General features: G+C 45.8%; 2 protein-coding genes across 6 annotated transcripts; both read right to left on the bottom strand.

Moving 5' to 3' along the window:
* Positions 1–2,245: 2,245 nt before the first annotated feature.
* Positions 2,246–11,015, bottom strand: LOC133139270 (zinc finger protein 687b-like). 2 transcript variants are annotated; one of them, XR_009709819.1, is made up of 8 exons: positions 10,893–11,015; positions 7,517–10,097; positions 6,956–7,230; positions 6,568–6,752; positions 6,035–6,211; positions 5,776–5,938; positions 5,040–5,433; positions 2,246–4,920 (listed from the first exon to the last, which is right to left on the bottom strand). XR_009709819.1 is itself a non-coding variant. In XM_061259358.1 (7 exons), the coding sequence occupies exons 2-7, from the start codon at positions 10,074–10,076 to the stop codon at positions 5,146–5,148; spliced, it is 3,648 nt and encodes a 1,215-aa protein (XP_061115342.1). In that variant the 5' UTR covers positions 10,077–10,097; positions 10,893–11,015; the 3' UTR covers positions 2,246–5,145. The 2 variants fall into 2 exon arrangements, 1 of the variants encoding a protein (XP_061115342.1); XM_061259358.1 differs by having other exon boundaries at positions 2,246–5,433.
* Positions 11,016–11,449: 434 nt separating this feature from the next.
* On the bottom strand, positions 11,450–17,168 carry LOC133130089 (26S proteasome non-ATPase regulatory subunit 4-like). Of its 4 annotated transcripts, none has more exons than XM_061244337.1 (10): positions 17,028–17,168; positions 15,878–16,018; positions 14,788–14,902; positions 14,346–14,432; positions 14,144–14,212; positions 13,673–13,888; positions 13,329–13,437; positions 12,882–13,019; positions 12,047–12,114; positions 11,450–11,918 (listed from the first exon to the last, which is right to left on the bottom strand). In XM_061244337.1, the coding sequence occupies exons 1-10, from the start codon at positions 17,099–17,101 to the stop codon at positions 11,748–11,750; spliced, it is 1,188 nt and encodes a 395-aa protein (XP_061100321.1). In that variant the 5' UTR covers positions 17,102–17,168; the 3' UTR covers positions 11,450–11,747. The 4 variants fall into 4 exon arrangements, with proteins under 4 accessions (XP_061100321.1, XP_061100329.1, XP_061100348.1 ...); XM_061244345.1 differs by lacking the exon at positions 17,028–17,168 and adding an exon at positions 16,782–16,926; XM_061244364.1 differs by lacking the exon at positions 17,028–17,168 and adding an exon at positions 16,499–16,670.
* Positions 17,169–18,737: the final 1,569 nt, after the last annotated feature.

The raw sequence follows: 18,737 nt of genomic DNA, 5'->3' as shown, positions 1-18,737 counted from the left end.
ACTCAAGAACCTTGTCATTAAGGGAAGTACACGGGCTATTGACACGCAGGGTTTGAGAAGCTGGCATGCCTGGTACGGTTTTCTCTCCGTTGAGGAATCTCTTACATTTTTCGTATTGTTTAACCACGGCGAAAGCTAGCTCATTAATTTGGTCTCCGCCCAGTGAAAACACCCCCGAGTTCTCCGGAAGTGTCCTAGAGAGACGCCAATTTCCAACGAGTTGATTGTTCCAAGAGCGGTGCTTTCAAGCCTGAGCATAACATGTCCTGGACCGGAGCTCCGTGAAGTTGGAAAATGTTTCTGCCACAATTGGAGACTTCCGGTTCGCATTTATCAAAATAAAAGTTCGGTGAATAAAATTATTTATGAACTCTAATTTTGTCAATTTTAATTGTTAAATTAATACAGTTGGATATGATTGTGATGTATTTCCAGAGAATATAAAATTGTGCACAAATTTCAATAAAAACTGTTTGCCACCTGTTGTTGCTGTCTGTCAGGTGTGGTATGGGCATGCATGCGTTCCTGGCTAACAAATGTAGAGGGGACTGCAAGAATTCTTTTTTCGGGTACTGTTCTGATTAAAAATGACAGGTATGTGTCTATAATGGAATCATTTCGCCAATTGTTTCCTTTCAGAATCGCTAGATCATGCGATTCTAAGTTAATTGGTAAATTTATTTTTGAGCTAATACATGTATTTTTATTAGGAGATTTGGACATGCATCGAGCAGAACATGAGTGAGCAACTTCTACTTTACAATACTCTACTTGCTCTTTTGAAGATATGCAGTCAAATACGCATATTATGAATTTAGACTTTAGAATTATTTTTTGTATTAAATCAAGTGTACTCTGTTTTTTCAAAAAACCCACAGTGTCGTTTCCAGGTATTGTCATTTTTAAATATAATTATGTGTGGGTAATAATGTAATCCAATTAGTACAGCTATCAATGTATATTTTTGCTCTCTAAATACAGATCTAAGGCTAACATTTTGATGTACCTCAAGTGGTATACCCCCTTTCATTTTGAAACAATTTCTAGTTTTTGAGTTATCAGCTATGCAAATGAGCTGCTTGTGCTGCATGCCCTTACCACACTGTAAATACAGCAACAATTGCTGGGAACATGATTTTAGATAATAAATGTATAATTTTATAGATATTATACATAGATTTAATGTATGCCCTTTCATATTTGGACCGACAGTGTCAAGCAATTTATGCTTGGCCTACATTATAGCAACTAGTCAAATAGCAAGCTAGTTGCTTGCTGAATTTTATAAGTTGTCAGCAAGGAATTTAAACAATGGTAATTATGTGAGGAAGCACAGAAAACGCAGTAACTATGTTCTCATTATTTAACGTTACTCAGCAGCTCTTATTTTGACGGAAAATCACAGGAAGTTGAGACCGGAACTTCTGTACAAGAAGTCTAATTGTTGCCAACTTCAGGGAGCTCTGGACAGGCGATATACCCAGATTTAAAGTAACTCAGCTTCGTAGTATGGGAAACACAGGGTTAGATCTTAAAGGCACAACAGGTCATTTCTGATTCCTCACGGTCAAGAGAGGAACACACACACACACACACACACACCATTGGCTGTGGTAATTAGAACCAATTTCCTACCAATGAGCTTGAAATATTGTACAGCTGTACAATGTTTTGGTATAGGGTGTCGGTCCCTCAACTGCATATTCTGGAACCCGAATTTAAGGACTATAAATGGTGGCAACATGTCAGTGAGCCTTTTTCAATGATCCATCCATCCATCCATTATCTGAATCCGCATATCCTCAACAGGGTCGCAGGGGGGCTGGAGCCTATCCCTGCCTATATTGGGCGAAAGGCAGGAATACACCCTGGACAGGTCGCCAGTCCATCGCAGGGCACACACACCATTCACTCACACTCATACCTACGGGCAATTTAGACTCTCCAATCAGCCTAACCTGCATGTCTTTGGACTGTGGGAGGAAACCAGAGTACCCGGAGGAAACCCACGCAGACACGGGGAGAACATGCAAACTCCGCACAGAGAGGCCCCGGCTGATGGGGATCTGAACCCAGGACCTCCTTGCTGTGAGGCGGCAGTGCTACCCACTGCACCATCTGTGCCACCCTTTTTCAATGATAGGACAGGATTTACAATGGTCCTGTAACAATGTTTTAAAACTCTTCGTAGTATATCACCCCCCCACCTTTCCATTCAAGATTCTCAAATATCAAACAAGACAAGTGTGTTTTTACATTTTATTTCAGAAACCACCCGGATCTATACTCAGTCAGTCACTGCTGAGGGCAAAAAACAAAAACAAAAAATGAATTATATATTTCATATTTATCTATAAACATCACATGACTTAAGGTAAAAAAAAAAGACACAAAAAAAATATCATTTGACAGGGACACATATTACTAAAACCAGGTAATATAAGTAATATAAAATTGTATATGGCAAGGACTGATTCTGTGATTATGGTTGTGTAGTGAAAATAATTTGTAAAAAAAACAAACAATTAAATAATACCTTAATTTTAATCTAATGTCAAATCATTTAATCACAATATACAATTACAACCCCTCATCACCCTCCCCTTGTTTACACTCATTTTCTTCTCAAACCATTTAACTAATAGGGGAGTTTTCAGGATTGTGAATATGCAATATTTACATTTTTTTGCCAGTTGTACCTCTAGCACAAAAGCAAAAATGAGGGTGGGGATTTTTTCAGTTCAGGCTGAACAGGGATGTTCATTAAGGTAACATTGTTAACACAATTCACAATTAACCACACCCCTTCCGTAAACATTCTATACAAAAATGTACACAAAACTGGGAAACAAAATTCTTCACTTGTGGGAATATGGAATCCTTGAAAAGACCAACTCAGTAATCGAAAGACAGAAACTTTCACTGGGACTTCTAATTAGAATATTAATTAATTCACTTAAAACATTTTGATGTTTTTGTGTGTATACAGGTATACTGACACATACAGGCAAATCAACACTTATGCTACAGTGGCATTAATATGTCATTTTCAGGCAAGAGATTTTGTATGTTGGTTGAAGTACAAATAACTTTTACAACCAGCATATACATTCCAAAACCACACAATTAAAAAAAATATGCATTTCTTGGATATTACTACCTCTAGTTATTAGTCCTACATGAACGCAGCGTTGCCACACGCAATAGTGTCTGAAACTCACAAATCACAAAATCACAATTTTTCACTTGCAACCCAAGGGTCAACTTGGTGAATTTAGCCCAAGACATAGGAGTGTTTAAAAAAATAAAAAGAAAAGGTAAAAAAAAGGACCTTAACAGGCACTGTTCCAACGGATGTAACTCCTCATGGTAAGGTCCTCCTTGTGTTACTGCAGGAGGTGTTCACTCCAGAGTCTGTAAGGGAGGCCGTGTACAAGGGATACCGCCTTCCTCTGTTTACAGCCAAAACATGAACACCAAAAACTATAAACACTAACACTAGTCCATACCAGTTTGCTCCTTTCTTGTTGCAGAACCTCATTTAATGCAGCTGTGTCAGTTTGACAAAATGTATCATGTATTTCAACTTCACGTTTGAAAATATATATAAACTGACAGTACCATTACCCTCAAATAACAGTCTGAGCAGCAGCAACACACTGGGGCCAATATAGTGCATTACAGAAAACACATGCACATGGGGCGACAGTGGCTCAGGCGGTAAGAGCAGTCGTCTGGCAGTCAGAGGGTTGTCGGTTTGATCCCGCCCAGGGTGTGTCGAAGTGTCCCTGAGCAAGACACCCAACCCCCAAATGCTCCTGATGAGCTGGTTGGCACCTTGCATGGCAGCCAATGGCCGTTGGTGTGCGAGTGTGTGTATAATTGAGTGAACAAGAAGCATCAATTGTACAGCGCTTTGGATAAAGGCGCTACATAAATGCCAACCATTTACATGCTGGATCAGGTGGGTTAGTGTTGCAGTACAGTTTACAGTAAATGTAGAGTTGTAAGGTCCAAAAACAACAGGGAAGAGAAAAGGAATTCAGAATTCAGGGGGCAGCATAAGAAACAGGAATTACCAAGCGTATAAACCGCCATTTCAAAGTGAGACAACCGTAATGCAAATGTAATGCATTCTGGTCACCCCGCCCCACCCATCAACAAGCCCTCTGCCATGCCACCCCTAACCTGCGTGTGTTCAGCTGGGCTCTCAAGTTGGATTGTTCCCTTCTGTCCAGAATTGCACTGATATTTTAGTGTTATCGCCCCTCCAGTGAAACTGCTGCTAACACGCTCCAATACTGAGAAAGGGAGCTTCAGTCAGCAGAGCAGGTAGGAGAGAGGGAGAGACTGAAGATCACAGACCAGTGGACTAACACTTGCCTGTCTGCTTCCACAGCTGCCATATTTATGGAAGAATTCCAGGTTCATAATGTCATGTAACCCACCTGGGGACTGACGCTGCAACCAGCAGCCTTTGGGTTGCACACTCAAATCACACGCTATGCTCCAGAATTCTCAAAACCCTCCAACATGATCTGGCCTGTTCATATTTAAGGTTAGACAAAGGGGGTTTGGACCTAGCTATTCACAGGCTGCGGGGACGCCTGGTCCTGGGTTCAGTGTTGCACCAGCAGGTGCTCCTCCAAAACCGCCCAGCTGCTGACCAACGCTGTTCCTTCGCCATTGAGTGTCAGAGAGAGAGAGCAAACGCGTCTGTGTGCGCGCGCGCGTCACTCCGCTGTAACAGGGCGCTGGAAGACTCTCCTGAGGCCCGGGCGGATGGCCTGAGTGTGGTGGTGCCACCTGCAGGCAGAGCTGAAGGAGAGCACACGCAGGAAGTTCTTCACGGGCTGGGTCAGACAGTCAAAGTGCATTCGCCAGCATATGTGTACTGTATTTCTGGGGTTTACAACTTTCCTTTTAAATAAAAGAAAGAAAAGAAAGTGTCATACAGGACAGAGAAAAATCCAACAGTAAATCACAGGAAATTTTTGTGGCGGATGTCACAAAATGCACAAAAGAAAATTGTAAAATACCGTTGGCTGAAACAAATGAAAACGGAACAAAATAAATAAATGATCAAAGTCCCAAAATGAAGGAGATGCAGCTGGCATGACGCCCCCTGGTGGCCGTGCTCCTTCCTCATGTGGGAGGTACAGTCGCCCCCCTCTGTGCAGCATGTCTGGCACCCTCTCTCCACTCCCCAGGGCCGGCCTCAGCACCACCAGAGGAGACATCGGTGTCCTTCTTCCCCTCCGCATGTTCCCCCTCCTCCTCCTCCTCCTCCTGCTCCCCGGACCACTCCTCTCCGTCTGAGCTCTCCGTCTTCACGGAGGACTTGGATTTGGGGAGAGAGGAGGGCGGAGCCTGGGAAGCTGGGCTGGAAACACCGTCTGGGACTTCCTGTTTGGACTGGCCCCTGTGAGCCACCTGAGGGAGGACAGGTGGGAGAAAGAGGAGGTGATGGGAGAGAAGAGACTAAAGGAAAGGCTTGAGACTTGTGCTTGCTGTAAAATGTAATAGATTGTTATGGCCCATTTCCTTTAGGTGTGGTCTTATGAGGAATATTGAAGCAACGTATTGAAGAATATTGAATAAATTATTAAATGTTAATAATAATTGCAAATGAAACAATTAATTTAGACAGTGTATATATATAAACACTATATTTTTTAATATATGCACATGCTGCACACATATCTGCACATATAACACTTGATAACTTAAATCAAGTAATAACATGCATATAACAAACAGAATAATCACACATACTTTGATATGTTCCATCATGGAGCCTTTCTGTGCATACAGCTTTGTGCAGTCGGGACACTTGAAGACGTGCACCTTCTGCTTGGCCAGGTGAGTGTCGAAATGGACGTAGAGCAAGGGCTTTTGGGTAAAGACCGTGTCACACATCACGCACTTGTATATCATCCTGCAGAAAAGAGACATGGGCCCATGAGAATTATCCTCAGAAGAGCCCACACAGTATACGGATACAGGAGGAACTGAGGCGCACTGGGGGTCGTACTTGGCCTGCGGGGTTCCCAGGGCAGGGTGCTGGGTGCTGATGTGGGAGTGAGCGCTGGGGGCAGATTTGAAAGCCATGGGGCAACTTGGGCACTTGTGGAAGACCTCGCAGTGAGCCGTCTGAATGTGTGACTTGATGGAGTTCAGGCCACCAAACACAACCTGGCAACTGGAGCACCTGAATAACATGCAGAACAGGTATGATCAGGAAGAGCATGAGATGCAGTTGAAAACCAAAGAAGGGGAGCACAATCCACAAACCACAATCACCAGACCTCAACCGCACTGAACACATGGGGACACTGGTGTGCGTGTGTGTCCACCTGCATGGGTATGCGCGTGTGTTTTCTTGTGTGTGTGTGTGCGCGTGTGTGTGCACGTGTGTGCATGTGTGTGCGTGTGCATGTGCGTGTGTGTGTGTGCATGTGCGTGTGTGTGTGTGTGTGCATGTGCGTGTGTGTGTGCGTGTGTGTGCATGTGCGTGTGTGTGCGTGTGCATGTGCGTGTGTGTGCGAGGTATGCGGAGGAGCTGACCTGTAGCCGATGCGGCGGGAGAAGTGCAGGCAGGCCTCGTCCAGGTGGGTCTGGAAGCTGGCGGGCCGTGCGATGCCACCGCACTCGGGGCACACGTGTGGGGAGCGGTGCTTGTGGATGCGCTGGTGCGCTGCAGCACTGCAGGAATTGGGCAGCATCATGGCCGGAGAGCACAGCATGCAAGTCTGGAGAGGAGGGCGGCCGTTACTCAGTGAAACAACTGCACTCAGGGATGGGTTTGATCAAAACCACACACACAATGACCGGCCTTCACATTTAAACACAACATTTACTTTCCGAAAAAAAGAAAACACTACTGGCATCTGGATAGAACAATGTTTCACAATGCATCCAGGCCCAGCTTGTGCACTTGTGTGTTGGGACTCACAGTAGTGGAAGCGGCTTTGACCTCTTGGAAGTGAGCCACCAGTTCTGTCTTCCCCCCAAACTGGGTGCGGCACTCTGGGCACTTGAAGTTATGGTACTGCAGCATTTCCCCCTTCTTGCAGGGCAGCGGCAGGAGGACCTGGGGGCTATCGAGGGCCCGGCGGGCCGAGCTTGGCTGGGTGGCCTGGTCTTCCTTTGATAGGCTGGGGGCCGCAGGGGCCACCGCAGTCGCAGCTGGGGCAGTGGCAGGAGAGGACAGGGAAGGAGACAGCATGCCTGTCACAGGCAAAGAGAGAGTGAGTAAACCACTTCAACACAGGCAAAGCAACAATACAAGCAACCAAGTACCCATCAAGTACCAACAGTCACAGGCCCCCAGCCAACAGCAACAAGAACATAGCAGGACTAGTATGGCGAGAGGACCAATCAGGAGCTTTCATTCATACGTCTGTTCATGCTTTGAATGCACACTCTTGGACAGTACCCTTGTTTGTTGAATATGCACCACCGAGAGACTAGCAGAAACAGAAGAGGGCAACTGTCGAGAAGGGAAGAAACTCACCGATGGGCGTGGTGTCCTGCTGGCCGATCATCTGCTCGATGGAGACGGGGCGCATGACGAGGTGCGAGCACTGCATGACCAGGCCGCGCTCCTTGTGCTCGCGCGCGTGCAGCAGCAGGCTGCACTTGTTGAAGAAGGCCAGCCGCTTGGCGCAGTGGTTGCAGGTGACCTCGATGCGCAGCGAGCGCCGGTCGTAGTGCCGGGCCAGGCTGCGCTCCAGGGCGAAGGCGTCCCCGCACTCCAGGCAGCGGTAGCCATTAGCGGGCAGCGGGAGGCTCCACTCGGGGGGCAGCGGGGTCGAGAGGTCGGGCCGGTAGCTGGGCAGAAGGTTCTTGCTGTTGAGGATCTTGTTGAAGGCCTCCACAAGGGTGGACTGGGTGCGGGAGATGACGGCGCCGGTGCTGTTTACGATGGAGACCGGCTTGGAAGCCTGCGACACTGGAACCGTGACAGTGGCCCCATTGACCGTTTTCTGTCCTACGGTGCGCACACCAACCCCACTGGTCCCCGGGCTAAATTTTGGGGAGGCGGCAGCAGTGGAGGAGGACGATGAGATGGAAGGGAGAGCTGCACTTCTGGTGATGTTGACAGCTGTAGTGGAGACCTTGGACTTTTCAGATGAAGAGGTTGCCATTTTGTTTTGGGCCTTGCTGGCTGCCATAAGCATGGCAGTACTGGCATCCTGGATAGTTGATACCGGCAGGATGCTGCCTTTGGTGAAATGCTGCTGGGAACCAACCGCTTGACCAGTAGAGGATGGGGTAATAGTTTTCTTGGGCCTGTTGGCACCTTTAGGCCCTGCCGACTGAGCTTTGGATGTATCCTTGGAAACTGCAGACCCTGCCCCTTTAGCTGCAACCCTTGTCACTGTTCTGGTGATGCCCCCCGTGGAGCTCTTGACCGTCTTGATGCGGACTTTGAGAGGCCTGGAGGAAGCAGCAGTCGCAGTGGTTGTGGAAGTGACAGTTGTGGGAACGGTAACTGCAGATGAAGGCTTACCTCTGGTAGCAGCCCCCCTCCCAATATTCTCTCCATCATCCACATCCATCTTCTCATCTTCTGTCCCACTAACCTGCTCTAGCTCTCTCTCTGGGTTGAGCTTGCTGGCGGCCTTGCTCCCGAGGGCCTCCCCTGCTTCTTTAACTCCCTCCATCCCCCTCTCCACAGAGCCCTGGAGGGTGGTGGGCAGTGGAGAGGAGGCCACAGCTGGGCTCAAGCTTCTTTTCAGGGATGAGGACACCAAGCCTGGGGAGACCGCAGAACGAGGGGCTTCAGGCTCTGGACTTTCAGGCGAGTCCCGCTCCTCAATCACATGCTCCAGACTTCGGTCCCCGTGAGCAGGGCTTCTGGTGTGGGGTGAGGGGAGCCAGCTCTGGGAGGCCTGGGGGCAGGTGGACGCGGAGGGCGAGGAGGGTGCTGGGGCGACGTCTCCCGTTTTGGTGTAAGCGGAAGTCGGGGGAGCTGGGTGAGAGTTGAAGATTCTGGGAGGCGAATGATGGCGGCGGGGGAATTTTGGAGGAGTGCAAGCTGGGGAATCAGGGCTTTCTTGGATCACCAACGGACTCCCAAAATCGGGGTCCGAGTCCTCGTCATCTGACTCCAAGTGACGGAATACGACCCCTTGGCCATTAAAAGGCTGAGAGGTGGGTACCATGGGTGAAGAGACTGTCCCAGATGGGTGAGAAGCCACCACGTTCAGAGAGGACTGGGAGAGACAGGGGCTGATTGGGTGGGAGGAGGAGGGGGTGGCAAGCACAGGCAAGGGGGCCGGAAAGAAAGCTGACGGGATCCCAGCTGACACAGCAGCGTGAGAGGAAGCACTGTCGGAAGTCCCAAGAGTTTTGGATGGGTCTAGCCCTTCCAGGCCGGCTTCGTGCTGCTGCTGCTGCAAATGCAGCATTTTCCTGGCCTTGCCTACAGGATCTCCTGGACCCATGAGGGGTTTCAGTCTGCTGAAAATATTGGTGCCGTGTTTGCCGATGCTGGCCGATTCCACACCCAGCCCATTGCCCCCTCCCTCACTGGCGGTTTTTGGAGAACAGGGAGGCCATATTTCCCCGTTAGACTGGGTCTGAGCCTGACGCAAGGCAGGGTCACTGGAAGCTGCCGTGGCCTCGAACCCATTATGGACGAGTGGTTCTGACGGGACCATTCCTGGAATTCTGGGCCGGGTGCCCATGGCAGCTCCTGCCACCCCATTCCCTGGCCCAACTTCTGCACTGCTGCCCTGGCCCTCTTTATCCAAGTCTACTCCCGGCTCTCCAAAAACGTCAGGACGCACCCTGTTCTTCACAATTACACTGACAACAGGGGGATCACCCTGGGAGGAAAGAGCCAGGGTTTGAGGGTGGTGCTGATGGTCCGGAGGGCTGGTGGGTCTCAGGGAAGGACCTCCACTTCCTGTCCCACTGCTGCCTGACTTCCCCACACCCCCTGCAGCTCCACCATGGTGCCCTTCTGCTTCCTCGGGGGCAGACTGGATTGCCTCTTTGGCATCAATGTCCGGAATGTCAAAAGCTGCTAACAAGTCATCGAAATCTGGGGTCTTCATGTCCCCCATAACGGGATAATGGACAAAAGCCTGCAGGACAAAAAGTAGAACCAGATGAAATGTAAAATGTAAGAACATGAGTAAATGAAACTCATATGCTGCTATGTTTTTTAAATAGGTTCCGTTAAGTAGTTTGGTGATCAGCAGTTAAACGCAAATTCTGTAGATTCAAAAACACTCTGGCCTAAACTAAACACGGACAAATTAAAAGTGCAAAGAGAACCACGGAAAAGCGGTTAGTCCTGTCATGGAAACAGTAGTATGAAACGCAAAAAGGTAACATATAGCATGACTACACAATCCACTACGACCTATTCATTGCAAACACAAATCATGGAATCATGGACCAAATAATATTCTTATTTTTTCACAAAAATGTATTTGATTCTAAAAAGAAAACATCCATTTACCGGTCCTAGATACTCGGATATTTCATTTAAATTGTGCTATCTTGCAGCTATACAGCCTTTCACTTCGACTGTTACAGCCACTTTCCCCCACTATTTCTCCTTCTTTTGTACAAAAAGCTAAAAAAAGAAAAGAAAAAAAGCGACCACCATAATCCAACAAAACACCCATCTAATTTAGCTAGCTAGCTACTGCCTGCATTAACGCATTGATAACCACCAACTTAACCCAAAAAAATCTGCACGGCGCGAGGGGTCATACAGACAGCGGCCTTATCGGGATTGTAAAGCTTTTGTTTTGAGGTGATCTGGCGTGTTTTGGTCCTATGCTTGCATTTCCACGTGTCTGAACGTAGTGTTTCGTAATAAAACAAACCGCAATTTGGGGTTTTGTATGAAAAATGTTTCATTTGTTTACCTGGTTCAGAGACTCTCGACTTTCCTTGCTCGCTGCAGCGCCTGAGTTTGACGTCACTGAGGAACGCAGGTCCTGAAAGCCACCGAAATATTAAAAACAGAAATCCTGACCCCCGTGTAATCATAATGCTGCATTATGTGGACATTATTTTGTAAATAATCGAACTCAGAAAGATTGATAAGTAGCATACATTTTCACGCCTGCCTTAATCCTGATAAATTCACAAATCGTTCATTTTTCTTTATGTACCTTAAACCATGACGTAAATATGTTTTACACGAACAGAGTGCCGACGGTAGTTTAAGATATTTACATTGCTTTAGGTGTTGTGATTGGACTCTAAATCACTGATTTTCCCAACCCTCCAATCTGATTACAGTTCATTGAATCCAGATCATCGATTCGTCCTCATACATCGTACGGCTATACTCAAGATTGCAAACCCCACAGTACAAAATTAATTTAATCATAGTCCAGTTTAACAACACCGGGTGACTACGAGCAGCACAACACCAAAGATGTATAGTAAGGGAGAGAACGGGAAAAAGAGCCTTCACAGCATTTTCTTTCTTTTAATCACAATGCAAAAAGAAAAAACAAAGCAGGTAAGTAGCAAATGACAGGAAACACGTTTGTGTGTGTTTATATATAACACTTTCGTTGTGGTCATCCATCAGTCATGATCAAAATGATGATCTACAAACAAGGTTTGGGGGTGTGTGTGTGTGTGTGTGTTGGGGGGGAGGGGGGAGGGGGGGTGTAGGTGTGTTTCAAGGGTGCATGTCCCTAAAGGTTTGTCGTGGATTTTAAATGTGTGCTGGTCCAGTCGGCAATTATTGAGGTCCCAGTCTAGTCTCATTTTTTCTTCTCCTCATCCTTCTTGTCCTCAGGTGGCTTGGAGCCTGTCTGTGAGGCCAGGGATCCCATAGCATCACGAATGGCGTCGTTGTTAGGATCCACACCGGGCAGGTTTTCCAGGACACTCTGCAGGAATTCTGGATCCTGCATGTCATAGTCATCCTCCTCCTGGAGGGGATAGGGGGGCAGATGTAAGTACCATTAAGGGGGGGGTACACCACTGATAAAGACCGGTATATCACAGGGAAAAAATTTATTTAAACACACATAATTTACACCATTTCAAAGAGCCATACCTTAACAGATTCTGCGGTCTCCATGGGGGCTCCTGTGTCCATGTCCAAAGACTCAGCTTCACCATACTCTGCAGAAAAACATTTTGCGGAAGAGAGATATTACAGCTGGTGGAACACATCACAGCATCCATAAAAAATGTTGCAGGCTAGAACAATAGCATTTTAGAGTAAGTGGTATCACATTACAACAAACAATTTAGGCATTTGATGCTTTTAGCCAAAGAACGCAAGTTCACAGTGAAGGTATTCAGCCCACTGAGCAAGGGGCAGAGCGAGTAAAAGGAGTGACAGCGGTAACGAGCAGTAAATGGTAAATGGTTGGCATTTATATAGCGCCTTTATCCAAAGCGCTGTACAATTGATGCTTCTCATTCACCCATTCATATACACACACCGACGGCGATTGGCTGCCATGCAAGGCACCGACCAGCTCGCCAGGAGCATTTGGCGGTTAGGTGTCTTGCTCAGGGACACTTCGGTGGGGGATCGAACCAGCAACCCTCCGACTGCCAGACGACTGCTCTTACTGCCTGAGCCATGTCGCCCCGCAGTAGTGTGGAGCAGTAGTGTGGACAGCGATTGGAGCAGTAGTGTGGAGCAGTAGTGTGGGGCAGCAGTGTGGGGCAGCAGTGTGGGGCAGCAGTGTGGGGCAGCAGTGTGGAGAAGCAGTGTGGGGCAGCAGTGTGGGGCAGCAGTGTGGGGCAGCAGTGTGGAGCAGCAGTGTGGAGCAGCAGTGTGGGGCAGCAGTGTGGAGCAGCAGTGTGGAGCAGCAGTGTGGAGCAGCAGTGTGGAGCAGTAGAGTGGGGCAGCAGTGTGGACGGTGATTGGAGCATACCACCACCAGCCCCCTGCAGGGACATCTGCATGGCATAGGCGATCTGCTCGTCCTCGGTCATCCTGCTGAAGTCTGGCAGGCCAGGGGAGCCCGTCTCCGGCTGTGCCACCGACATCTTCAGCAGCGCCTCATCGGACTCTGATGAAAAGGGCCAACAGAGAGCGGAGAGGATCACTACGCAGCACCTACCCAGAAGCAGCTCTCCTCTTCTTCAATTCAAAAAGCCTATCACCCTATAGATCACACAAATTTGAACATTGGGGCCAATCCTGTTCCTGGGTCAGCTGATGTTGGAAATCTGCACTCTTCACAATTCTGAGAGTAGCAGTCCACCTGGGCCTCCGTTCCCCACCAACAACCCTCGCCCGCTCCCCCGGCCCTAACCTCTTCCCATTCTGTCTGTGATACCCCCCGGCCCCTGGCCCTTGGCCCTAGCTCCTTGCTCACCATCTCCGGTGGGTGTGGGGACGCTGGCGTCGCCCGTCGACACCACAGTCGCCCTGCGTGCCTCATCCTCCTGACGCTGCCTCTGCTCCTCCATGGACACGCGTAGGGCCTACAGACAGGGAGGAACCAGCTCTGCTTAGCGGTGCCACTACCACAGCATGAAACGGTGCACCCTCAATCATTACAGACACCATTTAAGACTGTTAAGATTCTTTTTTTTTATTTTTTTTTAAATAAAAATTACTTGCTGGTCAAACTGTTGCAACTTCTTGGAGTGAAAATGCAGTTTTTGTGTTCTCTTTATTCATATAACCTACTCCACGCACACCCCACTCCCTTCTCACCAGTGCTAGCTCGGGGTCAGCGCTGGGGTCCACTCCAAACTCAAAGTCGTTGGCCCCCAGGCCCAGCACAGAGCCCCCCTCCCCGGCCAGGACGGGAGAGGACAGCAGGGCGTCAGCCAGGCTTGGGCCTGGAGACACCGTCACCAAGTGGGAGCCACCGCCCTCCTTCCCATTCAAGGCGTTAACAAAAGCAGTCAGCTTTTCCGTGTTCATTTCCTGTGGAGTGACGGACACAAAAAGTCCAAGCAAACAATGAGACAGACATAAGGGAGGATTGAGAGAAGTGAGAGGGTGCATGTGTGGAAGAGAGCAGAGTGAAAATCGGTACTGGAAGAATAGGTGGTATGCTGTGGAGAGAGCGGGCAACTGGGCCTGACGGAGGTTGATGGGTGCAGAGAAAGCGTCAGAAGGAGAGGGCAGGAACAGGGGGGTTAAGAAATCGGGATAGTGTGAATGATGTGACATACTTACCTCTTCACCAAAGTTGATTACATCCACGCTGACTTTCTCTTTCTTCAACCGTTTGGCCATTTTAACCAGCTGTACAAAGGAAGAGGATGGTTGAACTGTAGAGATTTCTGGCATACAAAACAAATACAAAGGGTTCCATTTATTTATTTTTTCTTCTGGCTGAGAGACAGATATAGACAACAGAAAGTGAGGAGAAACTCACGTCCTTCTCGTTATCTTCCACTGGACTTCCCACGAAGGCAATAATGCGCATCTTGTGGTTCTTCCCCTGCCTATGTTTCAAAGCTAGCTGGAGGAGCAGAGATCAAGACAATGATTATAAGTGATAAGGTTGCAGCCTTACTCTGCTGCAGCTGATCAATAGTTGAAAAGATATACAGCAATAATCACATAGAAATAGGTCAAAACCAGAAGCGTTTTCAAAAAAACATAGTAAAGTCTAGAATCATATTCTGTTATAGGTAATCATATAAATAAAATTAAAAACTTAGGAATTTAATGGGGCTTTGCTTGTGTTTAAAAGATTAGACTGAAGTATTCAAAGTGCATATTTAACCAAGGTCCGCCAATATATATAGTTCTGCACTACAGTTGATATCAGCCTTGTTCGGCCAATGTCCAGAGAGCGTAGCAGGGGTACTCACGTGCGCCACTCTAATGCCTGTGCAGAAGCTGATGGTGCCACGCGGCTGGACAGCGTGCAGTTTGGAGAGGATCCGGCCCGTGTCGGGGGTCAGCGTAGTGAGCACTTCACAGTTACTTCACAAATGAATACAACACTTATTTTACTGCTACAGTACATGCCATTACACAGCAAAACAACAGACAACAAACAGGAGGCTCACAGAGCTGAGTGTAGATATGACAAACAGCCCACACGGCACACAAACTCATTTAATCATTTTGATCAAAATTAAAAGTGTTGGCTAACAGAACCATGTAGTTTATTATTTATTATTATAAGCTCATGAACCACAGATGAATATTTTTTTTATTTATTAGGAAAAGCAATGCATAAAATTATGCCGATACGGGTCAGGAGCTTCAGTTAATGATCACGTCAACCATCAGGTTTGGTTAAAAATGTGATCCAAGTGACTTTGACCGTGGAATGATGTGGTGTTGTTTGCCAGACAGGGTGGTTTGAGTATCTCAGAAACTGCTGATCTCCTGGGATTTTCACGCACAACAGTGTCTAGAGTTCACAGAGATTGGTGCAAAAAAACTAAATACATCCAGTGAGCAGCAGTTCTGTGGGCAGAAATGCCTTGTTAATGAGAGGTCCGAGGAGAATGGCCAGACTGGTCAAAGCTGACAGGAAGCTGACAGTAACGCAAATAACCAGCTCTTAATGCGTATTTTACTAGTTATGGATTTGATAAACCTATGCACTAGTAAGTCGCTTTGGATTAAAAGCATCTGCCAAATGACTAATATGTGAAATGCAAAACTTTAACCACACATTACAACAGTGGTATGAAAAAAAGCATCTCTGAACACACAACAAATCAAACCTCTAAATGGATAGGCTACAGCAGTAGAAGACTTAAGCCTTATTTTCAAGGCCAATAAATACCTAATAAAGTGCTCACTGAGTATCATTAGATTTTTATATAAACAACATTCTGTATGCGTATTATTTCAATAATTGAAATAAACTCTACTTGAGACACATCGCTTTCAATAATAACAATGCTCATGAATGAACTGGCAGACAGGCATAGGCCTTCTTACTTTGCCATTGTGATTAGACCGACGTTGTTCTCAGGGTTGCTGCGGGTCTTGGAGTGACATACAATGTTGACAGCGTCCTGCTGGGCTTGCAACCTTGTGGGCAAGAAGTCCCCATTCCGCATGTACTCACTGTTGTCCACGCTGAAAAACAGATATTATTTTTGAAATTATACTTCAATTTTTAATTCGAGCCTCGAAACTCGTTTGGCATAATCTTAAACGTAAACATTTTAAGTGTGATTAAGCTGTTGGCGGGGTTTCACTGAAAATTTTCAACCAGTTCATTATATTAATTGAACTCAGTAGGCTAGTTCATTAACGCTGCTTCAAAAGGGAAGGTGAAAACAATTTTTCATTTTCAAAACTTACATAGCTGGCTACGGGTATGCATGAAATAAATATGGCAACGTATTCCAATCCTGGCACTCTGATGACTTACATTAGTTCGTTCGTGTCGAAGATTCTATAAATGCTGATACCACGAAGGAGCAAGCATAAGGTGAAGCATGGTAAACTTCAAGATTAATCGAAAGGACAAGACTAGCCTGAAAGCTGCGGTAAAAACAGACTCTGGAGACAAAAGACTAGGCTGGCGTGCAAGATAGCTTCCACGTCACTTACCTGTTAAATAGACTAGAAAGCAGATAGCTACTAACATAAAATGAATAAGAATCGATATTACGTTAAACGATTGGATAAGGTTAAGGTAGCTCCCTATTTAGCCACGCAACTGGATAACGTCGGACAACCAAGTTCGAGAACTATGTTAGCTAACTAGCTAGCTTCTACCCCATAACAGGAACCTTAACGTTAGCTCTTTGAGAAAATGAGACATATGAAGCTAACAAGATAGCTCTAGCGTTTTCTAGGGTATAGTTTCAAAGATAATTGTTTGTCCCAGTACCTTGTTAGTTTATACACTGGTGTCATTAGATGTCTTTGTCAGACAGTAATGACTCAGGGAAACAGCTAGCTAGCTAGCCTAACTAACCAGACAGTTTATCCCCATCCCCCATTCATTGTCAGTTAGCTAGAATCCTTAATTAAATCTAGTCACATTGCTTGCTTCGCCAAATTGATATACATTACAAATGAATAGTAACCACGACATTTTTTATAAATACTCAGCTATATAGTTTTAGTTTCTTACCAGACCATAGTACTCTCGAGTACCATATTTGCAACTGCTCTGTCGCTCAGGCTGTAAACTACAGATCTTCCCATTGGCTCCCACTAGGACTCTTTGGGGTCAAGGCTAATTTTTTAACCCGGATATAAAGTAGAGGCGGTGTATTCTGGTAAATATAGTCATCAAGCGTCTCCAGGCCATTTGGAAGACGTTTACCTTTTAAAATCTTTGCGTTTACTTACTGCCTGTACACCTCGTAATGCCCCCATTACCCCCATCCAGCCAATTTAATTTCCTTTGCTCTAACATTATGGGGTTTTATTTCCTGCTACATCTCCTTACGAATATCACAACAGGCAGGTAGGTAAATCAACTTGGACTGCTCATGTTCATAGAACTATGGCTAAAATAACCTAAACACTGCTCGCCGTGTTTGATCCTTTTATAAATGAGTTCTTAGGATACACCCTTTTGCGCTGGACGGCCACAGATCCCATTCAGTATCTTCTCAGACTAATCAAGCTCCACAAAAAAGGAACCTGTAGAATGTTACATTCATTATTTTTATTTTATATTGATTAAACAAGAGATTAAAAAAACAAAACAAAACAGGATATTGGAATGTGGAATGGAATATGGTTTGATATTGTGAGAGAAATGCATGCAGAATAAAGATCCCAACACAATATTTTATTATTCTAATTATGGGGTAGACTTTAGCTACCAAAAAAAATATCCTTAACAAAAATACTATGAAAGATCTCAATAGCTGTAGTATTGAAAGGTACATTTGGATGGTCACAGTAAAACAATGATGCTTAGTTATTTTGATGATTTATTGAATAAATAAAACTTTAACCTATTAAAATATATCCCCCATCACCCTGCAATGACATTCACATGAAAATACTTTTTCCTCTTTATTTAAAATGAAAATGAGTATGAAAAATACCACCACCACATCACTAAAAACATGGCAGTAAAGACCATTGCAACAGCAAGAAGGCATTTCTGTGACTCCTATATACATATAGTTTATACAGGCAGAGTAAAAATATAAATCACCGAAGCAGACAATCAGTATATTACAGCATAGACGGAAATGTGCCTGATTGTGACATACTGACAGAAAAGGAAGGGGAGAAAAAGCCAAAATACCAAGAACCCTCAAAAACAAAAAGTAAAAGGCTGAATCGTCAATCACTCCCCATCAGTACTGACTTCAGTATCAGAAATTATTTCCGGTAGAATACATCATAAATAATACAATCATCTAAAGATATACATTTTAGTAATATCCATTAATGACAAAAGGTAAGTTCATAAATATAATCCTTGATCTCTTTCTTTGTAGCTTTTAAGATGGCAAAGCAGTTAACACTGCAATACAGATGTAGCCACTAGACTCCATGTAGTGCTTGTGAACATCATGCATGTAAAGCATCTTCTGTGAGTTTATTGGGTGCATTTCCACCAAATTTTGCTCTATCTAGCATGAATAATACCAGATGTACAAAATAAAAGCTTGTGGCTTTGGACTGACACTGTTAGAATGCAAATATACATAAGCTAACATTATTGCAAACATTATTTTGTTTTTTTTGGGGGGTGGGGGTGGGCATTGTGATTTTAAATAGACAGGTGCAACGATAGATGAGCCTTTGGTGGTGAACACTTCTGAAAATCCTGGGTCCCGCACTTTTTAAATTGTCGATACATTAAATTCAACAA

The sequence above is a fragment of the Conger conger genome, chromosome 1 (genome assembly GCF_963514075.1).
Source record: "Conger conger chromosome 1, fConCon1.1, whole genome shotgun sequence".
Taxonomy (NCBI): Eukaryota; Metazoa; Chordata; class Actinopteri; order Anguilliformes; family Congridae; genus Conger; species Conger conger.
Note: the sequence above shows the minus strand (reverse complement) of the source record. Positions and strands in the feature narration are given on the sequence as shown.

Coding starts and splice junctions, on each gene's coding strand:
- LOC133139270 (XM_061259358.1), bottom strand. CDS start 10,076: ATGGGGGACATGAAGACCCCAGATTTCGATGACTTGTTAGCAGCTTTT. Junction 6,753..6,955: donor TCAAAGCCGCTTCCACTACT/GTGAGTCCCAAC, acceptor CCTCCTCTCCAG/ACTTGCATGCTGTGCTCTCC. Junction 5,434..5,775: donor CCATGATGGAACATATCAAA/GTATGTGTGATT, acceptor GTCCTCCCTCAG/GTGGCTCACAGGGGCCAGTC.
- LOC133130089 (XM_061244337.1), bottom strand. CDS start 17,101: ATGGGAAGATCTGTAGTTTACAGCCTGAGCGACAGAGCAGTTGCAAAT. Junction 14,433..14,787: donor CAGGCATTAGAGTGGCGCAC/GTGAGTACCCCT, acceptor CTGCTCCTCCAG/CTAGCTTTGAAACATAGGCA. Junction 13,020..13,328: donor CCCCACACCCACCGGAGATG/GTGAGCAAGGAG, acceptor CCTTTTCATCAG/AGTCCGATGAGGCGCTGCTG.